Below are 20199 nucleotides of genomic sequence, written 5' to 3'. Positions count from 1 at the left end.
ACCACAAATAACCAACACTGGAGCAGTAGGAAACATCGCAAGTCCAAAGACAACAGTAAATGAATGTACCTCATCGTTGTCTCCACAACCAGAAGGATAAAAACTGTCCTTCAGCCATGTTGGAATGATGGTCTTGTGGTAGCCTTGCTGTAAATAATTATAGGGATATTGTGATAGGTCATGAGATGATAAGGAGCTATCTACTGTATATGAAAAGGAAAGTTAAGAAATAAGTTCAAGTGACATGTCAATAATAATAATAATAATGTCCCAGTTCAAATAATCATTAATATAACTTTAAATGGGTAGACAGGAACCAGATCATGCAAGACAGAAGGCAAAAATACAAAAGAGAGAAAATTAACAAATAAAATTCTTATTTTCTGTTCAAATTCAGTTCATCGCTGGAGGAAGGTGGTGACCGGAGAACTAACGCTTGTCACCTTTGCAGACAGCTGCAGACACACAACTTTGTCCTATGACAGATAAACTTATGTAAGTCTAACTGCAGTGGTTGGACTTACAGAATATCATAACAGCAACATGCATTAAAAAAACAAATACACATTTCAAAATTATATTAAAATGTGTCTTACCGAGCATGATTACCCTTAGTGTGCTGGGTAATGACGTCATGCTGGAAGAAGCCAAAGCACAAAAAACGTCAAGCTGACATTATATGGAGCGACGCCTGCGAGCTAGTTCAGGCAGGCAACTCGAGCTGTGCTGCCATATACATGACATGCCCCACTCCTCATACATCCTCCACTAAGACACACCCTCTATCCAATCTGGCGCTCTATTTAAGATGAGAGTAATCCTCGCTCTCCTCTGCCTGCCTATGCTGCTGCTACATCTGTACTGCCGCTTGCTTTCTCAGTCCCACCACCACCCCAGCATCCACCTGTAGGCTCCGACTGGGGGATTTATTGCATCACTCCTCAATACCTCATGTAACTGCTGAGGAGTGATTTAGTCGGAGCCTAGATGCCAAATCTAATCTATGTTTATTGTCCAATAAACACATTTTGTATCACGTGAGTTGTCTGACTGAAATATCTTCAATTTAAATTTTTAGGAGAATGCCTAAAACATGAATAGTGCTTATTTAACACAAAAACTAAATTGTCTCAGTTGTTTCAATACAGGATCTACATTGCTTCAATTACGCTTAAAAATTTAACAAAAAGAAAAATAATAATCACATAACCACCCTAAGTTAACTGTGTGAGTGTTTATCACCTGAGAGACTGGCAGTTAAACTGAAATCATGGAGACGTCAGTTCCTCCACAAAGCTGCGCAGGCAAAATCAGTGCAAAATTTAAACTAGCCTTACAACTGTTAACATTAGTACCTTAGCTAACATTAAGGTTATATTCATTGTTACCAAACCACCATCAGACATGCTTCACGTTATTTACAGACATCTACACACTACACCGGAGTTATACTTTTAAAGTCTATTTAATAATACAGCTCAGTTGGTAATGAAACTATTTCAGCAGGCTAGCTACCATTAGCAACCTCCAGGCTAACGTTAAATGTTAGCTAACGTTATGTTGTTAACTTTAAAGAATTGCATTATACTATTTTTCCAGTTGTCTTTTTAGAGTTCAATTATGTAATAATATATATATATATATATTAATAATTAAGATTTTCTACCAAACCAGGCTGACTTTAAGGATGCCTTGCTAATGTTAAGTTAATGTTAAAGCTGAAACTAACTTTACTGGGATGTATAACAAACTGACTTTATCATATCATATTAAAAACAAAATTTACCAACCGAATGGAATTATTAATTTCTTTCCACTGACATAAAACACATTTTCAGATTGAGTTAAACTGTTCACAGATGATAGTAATGTTACCGTGTTGAATCTGTTCCGTTCTTGAACTTAAGCCGTTAGCCCAAGCATTCAGAGAATGTGGTATTATTGTTTATATATGTGTGTGTGTGTGTGTGTGTGTGTGTGTGTGTGTATATATATATATATATGTGTGTGTGTATATATATATATATATATATATATATATATATATATATGTGTGTGTGTGTATATATATATAACGTTTAGCATTAGTAGTGCAGGGATAACCATTAACCTTACCGTCCGGTTGGTCGGTTGGGAGTCCACTGGGTGTCCGGTGTCCCGACATGGCACAAATTACTTCACTTAACGTGTGTGTCGAAGTTCAAATTGTCATAACCGTTCTCCTTCATTACAGCTATCAAAAACATAACAAGACAGTAGCTTAATCTATACATCATGAGGATGTCTAATAGCTTAATCTAATCCAATTGGTAATTACACATCTGAGCGTGCAAAAATGACTCATGAAGTTCCCCAGAGCTCCATTCTGGGGCTTTTGAGGCAAATTTGTGATTTTGGGCTATATAAATAAAATTGACTTGACTTCACTTGGGGCCTCTTCTGTTCAACATCTACATGCTCCCACTGGCTCAGATCAGAAGTATAGAATATGGTACCATAGTTACGCAGACGACACACAAATTTAAATAACAATGTCACCAGGAGACTATAGTCCAATGCTCTGAGTAGATGCATTGAGCAAATCAACAATTGGATGGCACAGAATTTTCTCCAATTAAGCAAAGAAAAAACAAATTATTGTTTTTGGACCAAGGAAGAATGATTAAAAGTTAGCACCCAGCTTCAAACGACAATGCTAAAAACCACAAACCAAGCTAGAAGCTTAGGTGTAGTCATGGACTCAGACCTGAACTTCAACAGCCACATTAAAACAGTTACCAAGTCAGCCTACTATCACCTAAAGAATATATCAAGGATTAAAGGACTTATGTCTCAGCAGTATTTGGAAAAATTTGTCCATGCGTTTATCTTCAGCAAACTCAACTACTGCAACAGTGTCTTTACAGGTCTCCCTAAAAAGTCGATCAGACAGCTGCAGCTCATTCAGAACGCTGCTGCTCGAGTTCTCACTAAGACCAAAAAAGTGGATCATATTACTCCAGTTCTGAGGTCCTTACACTGGCTTCCTGTCTGTCAGAATTGATTTCAAAATACTAAAGAAGTTCTTTCAAAAAAGAACTCTCAGATCATCAAGGACTGGTCTGCTCTGTGTCTGTACATAGCTCTTAGCCAATCGTATCAATTATAACAGATGACGTATGTAGAGCGACAGAAATTCGACAAGGAAACATTGAGGAAGAAGACGACTGATGTTTACATAGCCAGACTAGCCCATCTCTACTTTGGGACTAAAATGATCAATTCTGCTTCTGCAACGTTTTTCTGCAGCATGTTCTGGCTCTGGCTGCTCTATAGTTTCAGCTCACAGTCTACCGGGTGCATTGGTGTGTCAGTGTGTGTATGAGAGAGAGTGTTGGAGGGAGGGGGTTGCTTGCTGCTTTGCTTCTCCAGTTCTCACTTTCTGCAAGATTCTTTATTTTAACGCCTTATCCCCCCCTCATGTCATTCAGCCACACACATCCACTGATTTTATGGGCAATAGACGAGCTGCTGCGGGTCGCTCGGCGGCTCCACTGTCCACCGGCTCGCATGCGAGATCACTGGCGTTAAAGTAGTGAGCGGTAGCAGGGATAATTGGTAGATCAGGCTTTTGCCAAATCCTGTCGGAAGCAAGGCTAAAACATCCTTTTTCGTGGTGAAACAGGAGTGTAAAGTCAAATGTTGTTCTTTTAAAATAAACTTTTGCTCTAAACTATCTAGAACACTGTCTACTGTTAGATCAAAAGAGAGCTTTGTGTCTGCTGCAGCCGTGTTGGATCCGTAAGAAAACTACAAGCTTCAGTCTGTCGAATAGTACACGTCATCATCTTGCCATCCCTCCCCGTTCTTTTCATTGGATCCCTAAAACAGGGCTAAGAAACTGCTATAGACACCAGACTGTCTGCAGGTTCGAAATGAAATTGAGTGCTCAAGGCAGTATGGGTATACCCAGGCTATGTAACTCCAGGTGACTGTCTTTGATCATCCTGGAGCTGATCACTGGCTGAGCCTTTGCCATTCTGGTTATTCTTCCATCCATTTTGATGGTTGTCTTACGTTTTCTGCCAATTGTCTCTGGTTTTGCTCTCCATTTTAAAGCATTGGAGATCATTTTAGATGAACAGCCTATAATTGTTTGCACCTCTTTATAAGTTTTCCCCTCTCCAATCAACTTTTTAATCAAAGTACACTGTTCTTCTGAACAATGTCTTGAACGACCCATTTTCCTCAGGCTGTCCAAGAGAAATGCATGTTCAACAAGTGCTGGCTTCATCCTTAAATAGGGGCCACCTGATTCACACCTGTTTTCTCACAAAATTGATGACTTCACTGATTGAATGCCACACTGCTTTATTTTTGAACACTCCCCTTTCAAGTAATTGCCCAATTGCACAGCCTTAAGAGCGTGCATATCACGAATGCTGGGTTTTGTTAGTTTTCTGAGAATCTACTGCATCTACTGGTACCTTGTTTGCCATGTAGCAATAAAAAATATACTAAAATGCTGGATTTAGCTGGTTAGTCACATTGGACTGCTATTATTTTGAACACTACTGTATCTGCTGCAACTCTCAACTCTTTTAAATCAAGACTAAGGACTTTTCTGTTCGCCACTGCTTTTACTGCACTGAAACTTTTATACTGCACTATAACTTTTATCAGCTCGCTTTCAATTTTAAAATTTTACATTTGAATACTTAAATATTTTTTTCCTAAATATTTTATCTGCTTTTTTTTAGTCTTTCATTTGCTTGATTTTAGTCTCAAATTGTTATATTTGAATGTCATTCTACATATGTCTTTTTTAAATGCTTTTAATGTTTTGTGTGAAGCACATCAACTTGCCTTGCCTTGCCATGAGGATGTTTAGTATCTTAATTTACATCATGAGGATGTCTCGTAGCTTTTAAGAAACCAAAGCTGAAGCGGAGCTGCCGCCAGTCACTATGTCTCGTCCGTTAACACCTTTCCATTGTCTTTTCAAATTAAAAGCATAGCAATTACGTAAGCGGAAGATGTTTACTCAATATGAAAAGTATAATTTTTTCAGTCTGGAGAAAGTTCTGGACTTTGAGGAGCACCATCTTACCCTGCTGTGATGTTGACAGACATGCAGGCCGGCTAATGCAGTTTCCCATCCTGCATACTTTAACCCAGCTCCTCCGAGTGGAGAAGGAACCTGACAATAAAGATCACACAGAAAAGTTATACAATAAAATCTTGTTTTCATTCAAGTTCTCCTGTGAACCCAAAAACAAAGCAGGTTAGTTCATAATAACTTCAGTTCACCTAAAAAAGAAAAAGCAGGAAATCAAACCTCAGGAGCCGCTCCCTCTTTGAGTCTCAGCTGTTGTCCAGACCTGTCTGTGTTCACGTGGTAAACCGGTAAGACCGCTTTGTGTTTCCTCCCACTTTGCTCGTGACAGTTTGGACACACCTGCATTTCTTTTAACACAGTTAAACAGCAAGTCAGTCTCCAACTAACCTTCTATCTCCCTGTATGTTCAATTTAATGTTTTATGTTTTAATCTAATTTTATTCATAATTATCATGAAAAAGACACTGGAAATGAAAACCAGTCCAAGATAATTCAGTGAAAGACAATGATCTCTATATTTTTGAGTTTCATAAATGATGTTGTAAATAATAATTAGATTTTTGTCAGGCATTTTATACGACATTTAAAATGTATCATAAAGTTTAAGGTGATTATAGGGTCAGGGAAATAATGATGCTGGTTTTAACAAAGTGTATTACATATAAATATTAGTTCAGTACAGTTATTATTGAAAGCATGATAACCAATTTAGTCATAATTTGTTATTTACTAGATTATAACTCATTAGATTTTGAATGCTCATTACATAAATAAAGCTAAAGGAAAACAAAAGTAAGCAGAATAAGTTAAATTATTAATGACAGTTTACCACAAGACCACAACTGAGGATCAACACTTTTATCTCTGAGATGGTTGTTCAGTTCAGACAGTCAGCTCAGCAGAAAGCCAGCAGCAGCAGATCAGAGCAACAAGTGTCCAAACCAGGAGAAGTTCCCTGTGACGTCTGCACTGGAACCAAATGAAGGCCCTGAAGTCCTGCCTGGTGTGTCTGGTCTCCTACTGTGAGACTCACCTGGAGCCTCATCTGACAGTGTCAGGCCTGAAAAGACATCAGCTGATCGACGCTGTGGAGAACCTGGAAGGCAGGATGTGTACGAAGCACGATAAACCTCTGGAGCTGTTCTGTAAGACCGACCAGACGTGTGTCTGCATGCTCTGCACTGTTTTAGACCACAAGAAACAAGTGAAAGATAGTAATGTGGGGAATAATCTTCCAGACAATCCAAAGAGATCTTCATATTGTATTAGTGTTTTAGGAAAGCAGAGTTTCCCTTCAGGCAGATTTTACTTTGAGGTTCAAGTTCAAGGGAAGTCAGAGAGTCGATCGGCAGGAAGGGAGAAGTCACACTGAGCCCTGAGGATGGTCACTGGGCTATACAGTTAAGAAATAGATGTAAGTACAAAGCTCAAGATGACTCTCCAGTCCATCTCTTTCTGAAGCCTCGGCCCAAGAAGGTGGGGGTGTTTGTGGATTATGAGGAGGGTCTGGTCTCCTTTTATGATGTTGATGCTGCAGCTCTTATCTACTCCTTTACTGGCTGCTCCTTCACTGAGAAACTCTTCCCATACTTCAGTCCTGGTCTTAGTTCTGGCCATAAAAACCTCTGCACCTCTGATCATCTGTCCCGTCTGAGTAAAATGATTACTTCTATTACATCTATTGATTTTCATTCAAGAGAACAGATGAGCATAATTAGTGGTTATTTCATTCCTCATTTGCAGAAACATATCTCTTTATAGGGATTAATTAGTATAAATGTTTCACTGGACATAAAAAAAAATAGAATACACATTAACAGAATATTCTATCTTTTCTGGTGGTTTGGTTATTTACTGGTCACTTTGGCCATATTTTATTTGCTTTGTGAACTTTGGATTGATTGCTTGTGTGGTAAAAAAAAAAACCCCAAAAACTAAATATGTCACTGTAAATTGAAAATGAGTAGGCAGTGAGTCAAAAAGAAAAGCCTGGTTTCCACTGAGGTTGTATTTCATGACAAATACATTGTTTCTTGTAGCTTTTTTCACATTATTATGTGAGACAAACATTCCTGTGATACTTTCATTGAATAAGTTTATTTTTCTACCATGATAAATTCTAAGCCAAGTTTAACATAGCTTCAATTTAACAGAGGCTTTCTCGCTAATCTTTGACCAGCTAATAAAGTAGTCAAAAAAACATTCATTTTTTTCACGGATTTGTCGACTGTAGATGTACGTCACAGGTCCTCTCCAAGTTGGGAGTGACCTTTGCTTTTTCTTTTTCGTTGTTAATGTAATTTCATATAAACAACTTCAACTTAAGCCATCTCAGTCTCCTGAGTCTTTCTTGTGTGAAGTCAAGCATCACAAAATTGTCTTCACATACTACTATTTTGTTTTGTCACCAGTTCTCCTCAACTATAACTGCACTTTTAGACAGCAGTCTACCTTTACGTCAGAGTCTCTCCATTTCTGAATGATGCATTGCTCCTCTGTCTCCACATACTACTATTGTGTTTTGCAACCAGTTCTCCTCAACCATGACCCAGCACTTATAGACAACAGCCTACATTTACATCAGTATTTCACTCTTTCTGATTGGTATATTGCTCTCAAGCTGATTTTGGGACCTTTGTCTGTGGTGGTACATGATGATATTTTTTATCTTGTAGATGACTGTTGAGTGTGCTGTGATATAAATACTATAGAAAAAAATACCTCCTTCAGCTTTTTCCCTTCCCACTGTCTGTTTCAACTTCTTTGCTACTTCTTCTGTGCACAAGATCAGTCAGGAGTTCTGTGTTTACTGTTCAGTGTGAGCGATATGGAGTAAGATTTTTGCCAAAATGTTCAAATAAGACTTCTTCAAATTCAAACAATTTTTTTTTAATCAAATACAAAATGTAAACAAAAAAAATAAAGTCAAAGACAGAATTCAAGACTTGCAATCAACTTATTTGTGTAATTGCAAAAGAAATCTGTCTTTAAGTCTTTGAATAAACATTTTTTTTTGTTTGTTTGCTGCTGGTTTTGCATTTGCGATTATGGTTTTGCTTTTGAGATTCTGTCTCTGTGTTTGCCAGCCTTTTTGCTTGCACTCCTGGCACAAATTTCCCGTGTGGACGGGGTTTTTCTGGGTGCGTTCCTATTGGCTAATTCGTTCTGACTGACAGCTGAGCTGAGCTGCAATTGCCCCGGGAGTTAAAACAAACTGCTATCTGCTTGTTTCGAAGCGGACTGTGGAGAATTTCAGGTGGTGAAGGGAGCGGTAGTTTGAAGACCCAACTCATAAAAGTGTAAGTTCTGGCCGTGTTTATTGTCTTGACCTTTTGCTGTTTTGTTGTGTTAATGCAAAAGTAAGACTCGGCTCTACTAGTGGATATGTAAGGTTAGCAAAAGCTCCGCCCCCTTAGTTGCTGTTGCTATGTACAACAAGCTCCCAGGACTGTCAGCAGCTAGAAGGGGTAATAAAACTAGTTGACAGGAACCATAACTGTTGGTCATACTGCTCACTAAGCATGGTTTATCTCTTCTCACAGGATTTTGAGGTTCAAGTTAAAGACTTAATTAAATTGGGATTGGTCAAAGAGTTGACGGACCAGAAGGGAGAAATTAAACTGAGCCCTCAGGGTGGTTTATATGGTTGAGAAATGGAAATGAGTACGAAGGTCTTGCTGACCCTGAGTCAGTCTCTTTCTGAAGTCTCCTCCTCAGAAGGTGGGGGTGTTTGTGAATTATAAAGAGGGTCTGGTCTCCTTTTCCTGTTAAAAACATTAAATTCTGCTCCTCAGAGACACGGGTGAAGACATGATTGATTCTGCTGAGACCAACGGTCACGTGACAAATATTCACTGAAAATCTGAAAATCACAGAGCAGAGAGGAGAGGACAGGAGAGGCTGTTTACACAGAGCAGAGAGGAGAGGACAGGAGAGGCTGGAAATATGACAATACTACAATAACAATATGTGGAGAAAACTGGTTTTACATTTGTGACACTTAGAAAAGTCTATGTATAAATTGTGTTTTATTTTCCATTTTTTATGAAATAATCCATTAGTGAAATTCAACTTGGTTTTTTTCTGATTTGTCATTTTAACTGTGTTATTCTGCACAAAGACAAGTTTGAGTTGTTCTGATTGTGCCGATTCCACAGAGCTGCAGGACTTAAAGATTATATAGATTTTATATGTTGCAGTGAAATACAAGGACACAGAGAGGAAAATGTAAAAAGAGAAAAAAAAAAAAAAGTCCTGAAACACCTTGTTGGGGTTCAGAGGACCACTTGAGCTACTTATAGATGTTACAAATGTAATTTCAGGGAATGTATTCAGTAATCTTTATTGGAATATGTTTATAATAAGTAACATAAATAATGCAAATGCTAAAAATAATGTAAAGAGAAATATTTGCTACCTAGAGTGACTCTTGGAACTGGACGGCACCAAACTGGAGGGAAGAAGAAACAGATGGACAGCAGAGGAACCACAGGGGGAGCGGCAAAGTTACTTCATCCAATAAAAGACAGAGTGATGGAAGTTTAGATGTTACCTGCTATGGATGAATCTGTGGAGGAGACGACCATCGCTGTGATATCTTTTTATTTACTTTTGTCTCCAAGATGACAGGTACAGAAATGAAGACACAGTTTTTAATGCTGAATTAAAAATTAAAAATTGTTTTGCTTGTTTATCAATTAAAAGAAATTGACATTTCCATTTAATTTGCTTTTATATTCAGGGTTGCATTAATGCCCCTTTTTATTTACTTTCTTATATACTTTTCAGGTGAGTTTCACAAATTTTAAAATGTATTTATTTATTTTTGTGTTTTTTTGTGTGTATTTTTATTTATTTATTTGAAGCCTGTAGAAAGTTTTGGGGAAATGAAAGTGGGGAAAAAACCAAGGAAAAAATACTGAATCAATACATGACTTAATAAATACATTTAAATTGAATTAAAATAAAAATTATAAGAGAAAATTAAACAGGAAAATAAATAAATAGGGGAATTAAAACAAAAATAATGTAAGAGTAATATAAATTTCAGTCTTATTCTATAAATTAACTCCTATTTTTGTTAAATGTAAGTGCATATTAATTCATTTATTAAGTCATTTATTTCTGATTCCGACAGCTTCCGTCCTCAGTATCTAGACTCTACCTGCTAGATCATGCACGGCGACAAAATGTGAAAAACCAGCAGACGACTTTGTAGTTTGTTCACATTTTTTATTTTTTATTTCCTAAAGAGGGCTGTCCTCTATTAAAATGAACAAAACATTTCATCACTTTTTACAAAAGTGTTTTTAAGTCGAGAGAGAGAGAGCGAGCGAACAGAAAGACGACTGAGAAACAAAATCAATAAATAGTTTGTGAAGCAGAGAAAAGATTCCCGTTTGTGTCACTTTCTACGACTGATATCAGAATAAGCATGAAGACGGCTGGACAGTGTAAACCTGGTGCGTGATGCTGCCACGCTGAAGGAAGGAGCGGACTCAGTTAATGAGCACAAACCTTCTGATGGAGGAGCGGGGACGGGCTCCGTTATCATCCAGATACTCTTAATACCCCAAAAACGGGTAATTTAAGTAAAAAAACAACAACAAACAAACACTACTGTCATGGATAAACCAGGAATAAAAAACTAATTCCCTTTAGGACGCCTTGGTGGGAAGTGATGGACGTCAGCCGGAGTGATGGAGGCCGAGGCGTGGGCGGGTCGTCATGGAAGAAGGGGTCCACATGAGGAAGAGAAGGGGGCGTGTCCTCTCCGTCCTCTCATTCTATATCGTCCTCGCTCAGACTCTGTGCGCTCACAATACGCTGCAGGAAACAAAATACAAACAGTTTATTTCAGTCCGTTATCAACTTAGAGACAATAGACTCGTTCAGCCTGCAGGCAAATGTGACACAAAGCAGGTGGTTTGTTGCTCATATGTGACTACAGGGTATATATATATATATATATATATATATACACACACATATAAGTTGAATTTAATACCATTTAATACCTTTATTAATACCTTCACAATATTTGTTAATTCCAACACGACATTGATCTGCAACTGTAGCGGAAACCTTTTTAACTTCAGTGTTGGAGGTAACTAATTATAAAGTAACTGATCACTGTCATTTTTTTTTTTTTTTTACGTCAAGTCAAATTAAGTCCCTATATGACAGTTACTTGATACTTTTTGCTTTTATAGCAGCACTGACCTATACACAATTATTTGCTATTAAACCCAAACAAGACAAAATGTTATTTCATTGTTATGTGTAGGGAGAGCACACACCACTTCTCCACCGCTTCACTATCATTCTTTCTCAATGAAGGGCACAAAATGACGAAGGTTTAAAAAACTTAAAAACAGAAAGGTTTAATGAAAGGACTTGTGTAAAGAGTCAAAAGTAAAGGAGTAACAAATTCCATCATGATTTAAAAGAAGTAAATTGCCATTAATTACAACTGTAACCACAGAATCCAGTGTTTCCTGTAGGTTTTTTTTTTCAGCGGTAGAGGGTTTTTCGGCCCCTGGCTGGTGTGAGTGTGTAAATATCAATCAGCAATTTATAAAGTATAAAAAATGACAATCAACTGCAAAAGAAGATTTACAACTAGTGTTTCCCACAGGATTTTGTAAGACGATGATGGGGGACCCGAACAAATTAGGGGGGTCCGGGGGCATGTTCCCCCGGATACATTCTTTGCCCTAAAAGCCTACATTTGGTGGTCTCTCGCACATTCTAATGCCACTATTCCATCTTAATGATTGCATATTTTAATGAATTATTGTTAAGGAGAATACATGTTCTTCCGTTTTATTTAAGGCATCATATTTTGACAGTCTTCCTGTAAATTATGTGGTGGACTCTGCGAACACATCCACATGCTCTTATTTTGAAAACTACATGTGTTTGCTTTTATTTTGAAAGCGGGTCTAACACGTTCTTACCATAACGCTTAGTAAATACATGCACCGGGAAAACAAGTGGAGATTGACTGACTGTAATGTGCTTCATTCTCTTCAGTAACGTTAGCAGCCATCCACTCAGGCACACAGGCAGTCTAACCCATATACAGTCTATGGTCAAACCTCACTCAGAAACTCCAGTGATGCTAACAGAGTGCTTGTGCTGTTACAGTTGTCATGACATGTCAAGTGTTAAAAAAACAAAACAATCCCCTATTCTGAAGTAGCAGCGGGCATAATATAGCAGCGGGACGCTGCTACTCAATGAATATAGCGGAAACTCCCGGACCTCAGCTCTCAATGTTGGTGCTGCACAGAGTTTGCTGTCTGTGGCTCCTGTTGCGGTCTTTTGGATGGTGTCGCTGCTGGCACTCGTCAGATGACGTTTATTACTTTTTAATACATTTTAATGGCCTAATTTTTGGCTAATTTCATTTACTACTTTTTTAATACCTTTTAAAACCCCACAGCAACCCTGGACCGGGGTTGCAAAACCAAACGGGAATAGTTGGAAATATTCCATGTGAATTTATGGGAATAAACAGGGAATTCACAAAATTAAAAGTTACAACCAGATTTCATGCACACTGCTTACAGCAGGGCTGCTGGGGCCACGCCCCCTACATGCACTATGCATTCCTCCATCACATCTTCATTTCATTTACATGTTGCATGGGACTGTTTTGGAGGGAGTGGGGCTCTTTTCATTTTTTTCATTTAACATTTTAAATGGGACTTTTTGGAGATTTTTGGATCATTTTACTTAATATTTGAATGGGTGGGGTCGGGGTAATATTTAATACAACATTTATATTTATGTTGTTCAATGTAAGAATTGATTGTTCAACAAAATAATTTAAACTTGATAAAGTTCTACTTGCATGATAACTTGCAAATAAATCTGTTGAAATGTCAGGGTTTTTAGATTTTGAAATTTTTGATTTTGATTTCTAAATTTCCCCAGCTTAACCTTCCATGGAAAGTTTCTGGAAATTTACCGGAGATTTCCACCCCCTTTGCAGCCCTATATGTGACTCAGATCTGATTACAGTTGTGTGGGTTGTGCTGACCTGGCTGATACTGGGCAGTTTGGTGAGCAGCATCTGGAAGACGGGTGGAGGCAGAGTCTGCTGCAGCACCTGCAGCAGCTGCTGAGGCTGGCCGCACACCGCGATGGCGTTGGTCAGGTGGTCCACTCCTTTCTCATAGTCTCCTGTGGACACATGAGGACACTTTTACAGACTCTGCAGACACCAGAGGAAGGACACAACGCTCACCCTAGCAGCAAACCCTAAAAAGTGAAGCCATCGCCTTAAACCTGCATTCTGTCAAACGTCCAGCAGGGGGCGACTCCACCAGCTGCAGAGAGAAGTCAAAGGGATAATGATCCGACTTCTGACTTGATTTTGGAGCTCAGGAAACATTCTCTTAAGTTAATGGTTGATTTTCAAGGTCAACAGTACAGAGAGGAAATAATTCAACAATAAAGATAACTCATCCAACTACTCAGATAAAAAAAAAAACCCACATAAACAACCAGAGCTGAATCAAAATTCCTAATTATTGACAAATTAACTCTAAATTATTGACAGTTTATGGTTTCAATCACAAGTTGCAAGTCTTCTTCAATACAGCATGATGTTCATTTAGGAAATTATGGTTCCATTTTACTTCCAACAATTCAGATTTGTTTGTGTGTTTTCGGAGTGTAGCATTGCAATTTTTTACTATAGTTAAACACTAAACTTTAGTTGTTTCTCATCCACTATGTCAGAAATCCAGCAGATGATTTAGTCTGAGAACCACTTCTGTTTCATACCAACTGTAAACATTTTCTACTCTCCTGATTCTATTAAATCCAACTCAAATATCAAATAATTTCTAAGAATAGTCAACACTTTCTTCTGCCCATTTTCAGGTTCAAACTTGTATTTTGGGTTTCTACTAGAACATGTTTGTGCTCTGAAACACTCAGGACAAGCACCTGTCTCTTGAAGCCCCCTGGTAAGCGGTAACCTACGGGCCTGAAAAGTGAAGCCTGCATTCTGTCTAACGTCCAGCAGGGGGCGACTCCACCGGCTGCAGAGAGAAGTCAATTTGTATTGAAATCAATAGAAATATGATATATATATTCTGGCTTGATTTGTGACCTTTGTAAACATTATCATAATGAGTTTTGGTCTCAATCTTTAGGTTCAGGTCTTCTTCAGTACAACATGATATTCATTTAATAAATGATGATCCATTTAGAGTCAAACAGAGCAGGAAGCAGGGGAGGATTGAGGGCAGGGTTTGGTTGACAGGTTGCTACCACAGTACACTGTGTGCTATCGTCTTTGAACTTTGACCCTTTCACAGTGTGTTCACTGCATCAAAGTTGAAGTTGGAGTGGAACATTTTGGTGTTGTTCTGGAATACCACTAGTGGATGTAGTGTCTTTGTTGTTTGTTTATGTCTTATATCTCTAATCTTTATTTTTATTTGATCTTTACTGCTGAAACATCTGAATTTCCCCCATGGGGATCAAATATAGGAATATCTCATCTCATCTCTAATCTAAATATCCTGTTCCGCTCAGCAGGGAATGGAATAATTAATCTATGATTGATTAATGGTCGCTAAGAATTTGGTCGATCACGTGGGATTCTTAATCGATCTGTGTATTTTTTTATTTTATCTCTGAGTGCGTATCAGTTTCACTGAACTGAAACACGCTGAGCGTTCAGGTCTGCGGCCGTATGTCAATCAGCCAATGAGCTGAGAATTAAGTTGGATAAAGCTACAGTTTGCAAACTGAAAGTTGCAATAACAATTATAAAACACACAGAAATGCAAGAGGATTAATCTGAGCAAAACTAGCTTACTGTATCAAACCTTGGTAGAATGATTTACTGAGTTTAATTTAAATAAGAAGATTACTGTGAGAACTAACCTCATGGCTCTTTGGGGGCTAAAACATAAACCATTGAACTCCTTGACGTTATCTTTACAGTATCACCTCTCTTGAGTTAGTTTTGGACAAGAAGTCTCTTCATCCTTTTAAAATAAAAGCATCTGTTATCAAAATAGGCTTTTGCATAGTACTGTATATATCTATATATCTTTTATTTTGCCATGTATGCATGTTTTTATACATACTGGAGTATGTATAAAAACATGGCGATTTGATCATTAACGTTAAAGATGTTCGAGTTGGCAGCTTTCTTCCAAACGGCCATCCCTAGCGCTCGCCGGTACCTGGAACTACACTGAGAACCAACACAGACGACTCCGAGAGTAAAGGAGGCATTACCCTGAGCCAGAAGCTCCTCCCCCAGCTGGATCTCCTCCAGGAAGAACTTCTGCACCGCCTCGGCGTCCTTCAGGTCTGGGAGCTGCAGGACAGACAGCACACTTAATAACCAGGTACACTGTGTTAATATGTGATGTTTGCAGGGCTTTCAAAGGGGAAACTAAACATCACAAAGACTAATGATATCATAAATATGATATAAAGCGGATTTGTTTGGAGACCTTTGCCAGTCCTGCCCTCTCGCTGGCGGCCTTCTGCTTTCTCCTCCCTGCAACACAAAACAAACAGATTCACTGCATTAAAAACCAGACGACACTTAGAGTTATCTCTCAGTGAATAACGGTGGTTCCACTGTTAAAGGAATAAAAATATAACAAAAACTAAAGCTCTATTTACTGCCTGTACAGGTTAGATTACAATATATATATATATATATATATATATATATATATATATATTATTTTTAGTTTATTTATGTCAGTAATTCAATTCAAAGAGTGGAAATAACACATTGTATAGAGCCATTACACACAGAATGAAACATTTAATGTCTTCATTTATTTAATTTTTTCTAATTATAATGATTAATCTCTAGCAAATAGTCAAACAATCTTTAACCTTCAGACAGTGGAGGTGATGAACGGCTCAGGTGCATCTGTTCTCTGAGGAACACAGTAATCTGTAATCTGGTCTGATGCCAAGCGGGACGAAGCTGACTGGGTTGTTGTGTAACAGTTTGATAAATGTTGCTGGTGTGCTGAGACGCCTTGAAGCAACGCTGACTGTGTGTAAGAGCCGGGCTTTGTTAAAAACAATGTTTATCAACACACACACTCCCTGTATAAACACATAACAAAGACACACCAAACTCCATTTAAATATCTGTCAGTTTAATGGGCCCAAATCATTTTATCGATATAATATTTTGCTAGTATATTAATTGTGTAAATTATATAAATTTCATCAGTTGTGAAATTAGGACTATTTTTTCTTATTTTAAAAAGTAGATATTTCTGTAAATGAAAATCAAAGGAGTAAGTGTAAAAACAATTAACAAATACACACATACATATCTATGAAAAAATTTGCATATGATATTTTACGAGGATAATTTCTTAATTTTACAGGAAGCAATGGGCGTTACACAGATGTGTAACACCCAATGCTTCCTGTAAAATAATTAATAATTGATAATAATTAATAGCTTTTATAAAGTCGCATTATCCTTTAACATTGTTGCTTGGTATAAGCCGAATTAAGCCTGAAATGTTTGTGGACTTGTGTTCCGTCTTAAAAATGCACTGAAAATAATATTAACTGCTCAGTAAAAGAGAATAATCTTAAAATGCCTGAAAACTGAAAGGAGTCTGGCGTGGACGTTGTATCAAAGCGGGTTGTACCGGGATTAGAGTGTTGCTTGGTATGAGCCGAATTAAGCCGCAGACTTCGTGGACTTGTTTTCAGTCTTAAACATGACCTGTAAATAATATTTACTGCTCAGTAAAAGAGAAGACGCTTAAAATACTTGAAATCTGAACGGAGTTCGGCGTGGACGCGCAATCAAACAACCCAAAGCGGGTTGTCCCGGGATTAGAGGGCCTTAGACACAAGATTATACCGAGCCAGCCTGGACCGGTGAGCTGGACTGAACCGAGCCGGACCGGAGCGGTCCCGGGCTGATGAAGGTGAGGAAGAGGAGGAGGAAGGAGGTCAACACTCACGTTCTCGCAGCCTGTTCTTGAAGTTGGGGTCACTCCGCCTTTTCCTGTCGAAGTAGATGCAGTAACCGACGAGCAGAGCGCCGCACACCCCCGCGGCTAGCGCGCTGGTCTTACCGCCCATCATGACGCCCGGGACCCGGTCGGCTCGACGAGGATTTCGGGTTGATTTACCGTTTTTTCTCCGGTGGTCGGTGAACGTCAGGAGACAGGCGGAGCGGCTCAGGGCAGGAAGGACCCCTAAGGACCCCGCCGTTTGACAGCTTGTAGCCGCCTGAAGAGCGCCTGCCTAGAAATATGACTAGAAATACAGGTGCATCTCAATAAATTAGAATAAAAGTCCATTTCCACTAGTTCAAGTCAAACAGCCCCAACCAAGTATTGAGTCATATAGATGGACATACTTTTCAGAGGCCAACACTTCCAGATTAAACATACTTTTTTAAATTGTTCTTTTGTAAAATTCTAACTTTTTGAGCCACTGATTTTTAGGTCTTCATTAAATGTAAGCTATAATCATTATAATTAGAAGAAATTAAATAAAAAAAGTACATGAAATGTTTCATTCTGTGTGTAATGGAGCTATATAATGTGTTATTTCCACTTTTTGAAGTAAATTACTGACATAGATAAACTATTCTATGAAATTCTAATTCATTGAGATGCAGAGCTGCCAACTTTTCAAAAAACCTTGGAGTGAGATTTTGTCGAGGGTGACCAAAATTTTTCCCTGCACGCAGCCACACATGTTGGTGGCTCAAATATCAGGGAATTAGAATTAATTTGGCGTTGTACCCATGTCACTCTGGTGGTTTGTGGGGCCCAAAGCCATTGATAGGGGCGGCCTACTGGAGATGGACAACATTGGTTACGTTCTGTGAAGCAAAGACATAGCTGAAGGTCCACCCCCAGGAAATTTTGGTTTAAGTTGATGTGATTTCCTGCATTCAAGTGGATTTTTGGGTGGTATGCTAAAGATATGTCATACCTGAACTTGTTCATCTGATCATGACTTGTAGGGCCTTCTAAACTTGAGCTGAACAGTCAACCAGAAAACTATTGTTGTGCCTCAATGAATGTCTATGTACCACAATATAGCCTTATTAAATTATAGACTTGTGTTTAAGATTTGACCAAGGTAGGTTGATTGACATTTTGATTACAATGGTATTCAACTAATTCTTCACTGAAACCTAACCTATATTGTTATTAATTGTTTTCTTAAGAGCACTTAATGATTTATGTGTAGCAAAAAAATGACACAAGATAAGTTAGGGAGAAATATTTTTCATTATTCAAAGCCTCCCACAACAACAAAACAACAAATAAGGTGCTTAACGTGCTTAAAAGATACAACGGAATAACACATGAAAATAACTAAAAATGAGATCTGTGGGCCAGGTTGTACTGGCCTGTGGCCTTCTTGGAGGCCTTGATGATCTCTGTGGGGGGCTCCCATTGGAAGCAGGGCTCCAGGCCTGCCATCTTTGTGGCCATGATGGAGGACAGGGTGCCATCCAATGCCAGGCTATTTCTGGTTTTGGTTTTGTTGAGCCCCACAAGTGAAAACACCCTCTCAGCATCTGCATTCGAGTGGGGCAACACCAGCACCAGCTTGGCGACGGCAGCAAGCCTCTTAAATTCTTTGGCTCCTGTCACCTATGGAAAATGAACCAAGAACAAAATGGAGAAACATACCATATTTTTCATTAATTAATACTGTAAGCATATTGTAACAAAGTTCAGATACAGTACAGCATGCATAGTTTGCATCATATATGCATGCATCAATTTTAAAAGCAACAGATGTAGCCAATAAGCCACACCTGCCAAAAAGAAAGACAAATAAAATGTGTACCTTATGTGTCCGCGTTGCCATTTCAGCCCAGAAGCTTTCCATCTCTGATTCATCCTGATTCATCTGTCCCATCTCCGGCTCTCTCTGTCCTGTGTGTTGTTCCTCTGTCTGTTGTCCTGTTGTTTCCAGAATTTGGTCTGACTGTTCTGGCTGTTTCTGACTTGGCTGGTTCTTTAAATAATATAACAGATTTCTTTTTTGTCCTGGGCCTGGCAAAGGTCTTTTACGAGACATCTTTGCAACCTTAAAGAATTCAAATGGTCATGACATGTTGGTTTACTCTCAGTTGCAAAAACATGCCTATTTCTATTGCACAATTTTCCTGTCTATGTTAAAATCTTGGGAATACATCTTACCAGTTCGAAGTGCTAAAAAGATAAAGCCTAACACTAAATAAACAATGCTATGAGCTGATGTTTTGGGCATGCAGTAGGCTATACTACGAGGTTAACAAGGTGCTCTCCTGCTGCTTGTTATGACAGCTGAGATCGGAGATGATGATTTTCTCCCGCGTCTCTTTGTAGCTCTTCTTCTGTCGCTACACAGGATGTTTATGCAGCGAGGAAGGTTACAGTGGCGCTTCTCAGCGCCATCTACCGTCGGGAGTTTGAAAAGGAACGAACGAGTCTCGGCCCAAGATCAGATTTTTTTTTTTTGCGTGAGAAATTGGATGTGTGGCGTGTGTGCGTGTGAAAACAGGCAATTGCGTGTGTCTCACGCTGAAAGCGCAAGAGTTGGCAGCTCTGGAGATGCACCTGTGCTATAAATTAATCGTAAAAAGAAACTTAAACGACATGGCAGCAATAGTTGCGAAACACTTACCATCAAATAACAGTAAACGAACGTACGTTTTCTTTTTCTTTTATTTAAAAAAAATATTTTTTCTTTAAAAATGCAGATAATACATAATAAATATCTGCATCTAAAATACATATCTGTAGAATAATTAAAGTTGTTTTTTTTTTTTTTTTGCTTTAATGTGACGGTAAGTGTTTGGTAAGTTATGACTTTCTTACCACTTTTTTATGATTTCTTTTAACATTTTTTTTTTTTTTTACGTTAGATTTAAAGTTTTACTGTAAGAAAACAGAAAGTTGCCTTAATTTTAGATCCAGCAATATGAGAAATAAATGAAAATAAATAATTTAAAATAATTCCCAGTTAAATAAGATGTATATGGAGGATTTTGAACTTCATAATTAATACGTTTTGTAACTATATATATATATATATATATATATATATATATATATATA

At 38.2% G+C, this 20199-nt stretch overlaps 1 protein-coding gene and 1 long non-coding RNA gene across 2 annotated transcripts; both read right to left on the bottom strand.

Annotated features, from left to right (window-relative positions):
* Positions 1–433: 433 nt before the first annotated feature.
* LOC131975441 (uncharacterized) lies at positions 434–2289 on the bottom strand. Its single transcript, XR_009394724.1, has 3 exons — positions 2116–2289; positions 597–637; positions 434–476 (listed from the first exon to the last, which is right to left on the bottom strand). It is a non-coding gene; the product is annotated as an uncharacterized LOC131975441 (long non-coding RNA).
* Positions 2290–10309: 8020 nt separating this feature from the next.
* Positions 10310–17337, bottom strand: tomm20b (translocase of outer mitochondrial membrane 20b). Its single transcript, XM_059342938.1, has 5 exons — positions 17089–17337; positions 15589–15635; positions 15368–15449; positions 13146–13288; positions 10310–10924 (listed from the first exon to the last, which is right to left on the bottom strand). The coding sequence occupies exons 1-5, from the start codon at positions 17210–17212 to the stop codon at positions 10880–10882; spliced, it is 441 nt and encodes a 146-aa protein (XP_059198921.1). The 5' UTR covers positions 17213–17337; the 3' UTR covers positions 10310–10879.
* Positions 17338–20199: the final 2862 nt, after the last annotated feature.

This window comes from Centropristis striata, chromosome 1, assembly GCF_030273125.1.
Source record: "Centropristis striata isolate RG_2023a ecotype Rhode Island chromosome 1, C.striata_1.0, whole genome shotgun sequence".
Lineage (NCBI taxonomy): Eukaryota > Metazoa > Chordata > Actinopteri > Perciformes > Serranidae > Centropristis > Centropristis striata.
The sequence above is the reverse complement of the archived record's forward strand: the minus strand, read 5'-3'. Positions and strand labels throughout refer to the sequence as shown.

Bases quoted from the DNA above. Each gene is read 5' to 3' on its own strand.
- tomm20b (XM_059342938.1), bottom strand. From the start codon at position 17,212: ATGATGGGCGGTAAGACCAGCGCGCTAGCCGCGGGGGTGTGCGGCGCT. The intron at 15,636-17,088 runs GTGAGTGTTGAC...TTTGTGTTGCAG, and splicing joins CAAGAACAGGCTGCGAGAAC to GGAGGAGAAAGCAGAAGGCC. The intron at 13,289-15,367 runs GTAATGCCTCCT...ATGTGTCCACAG, and splicing joins GGAGGAGCTTCTGGCTCAGG to GAGACTATGAGAAAGGAGTG.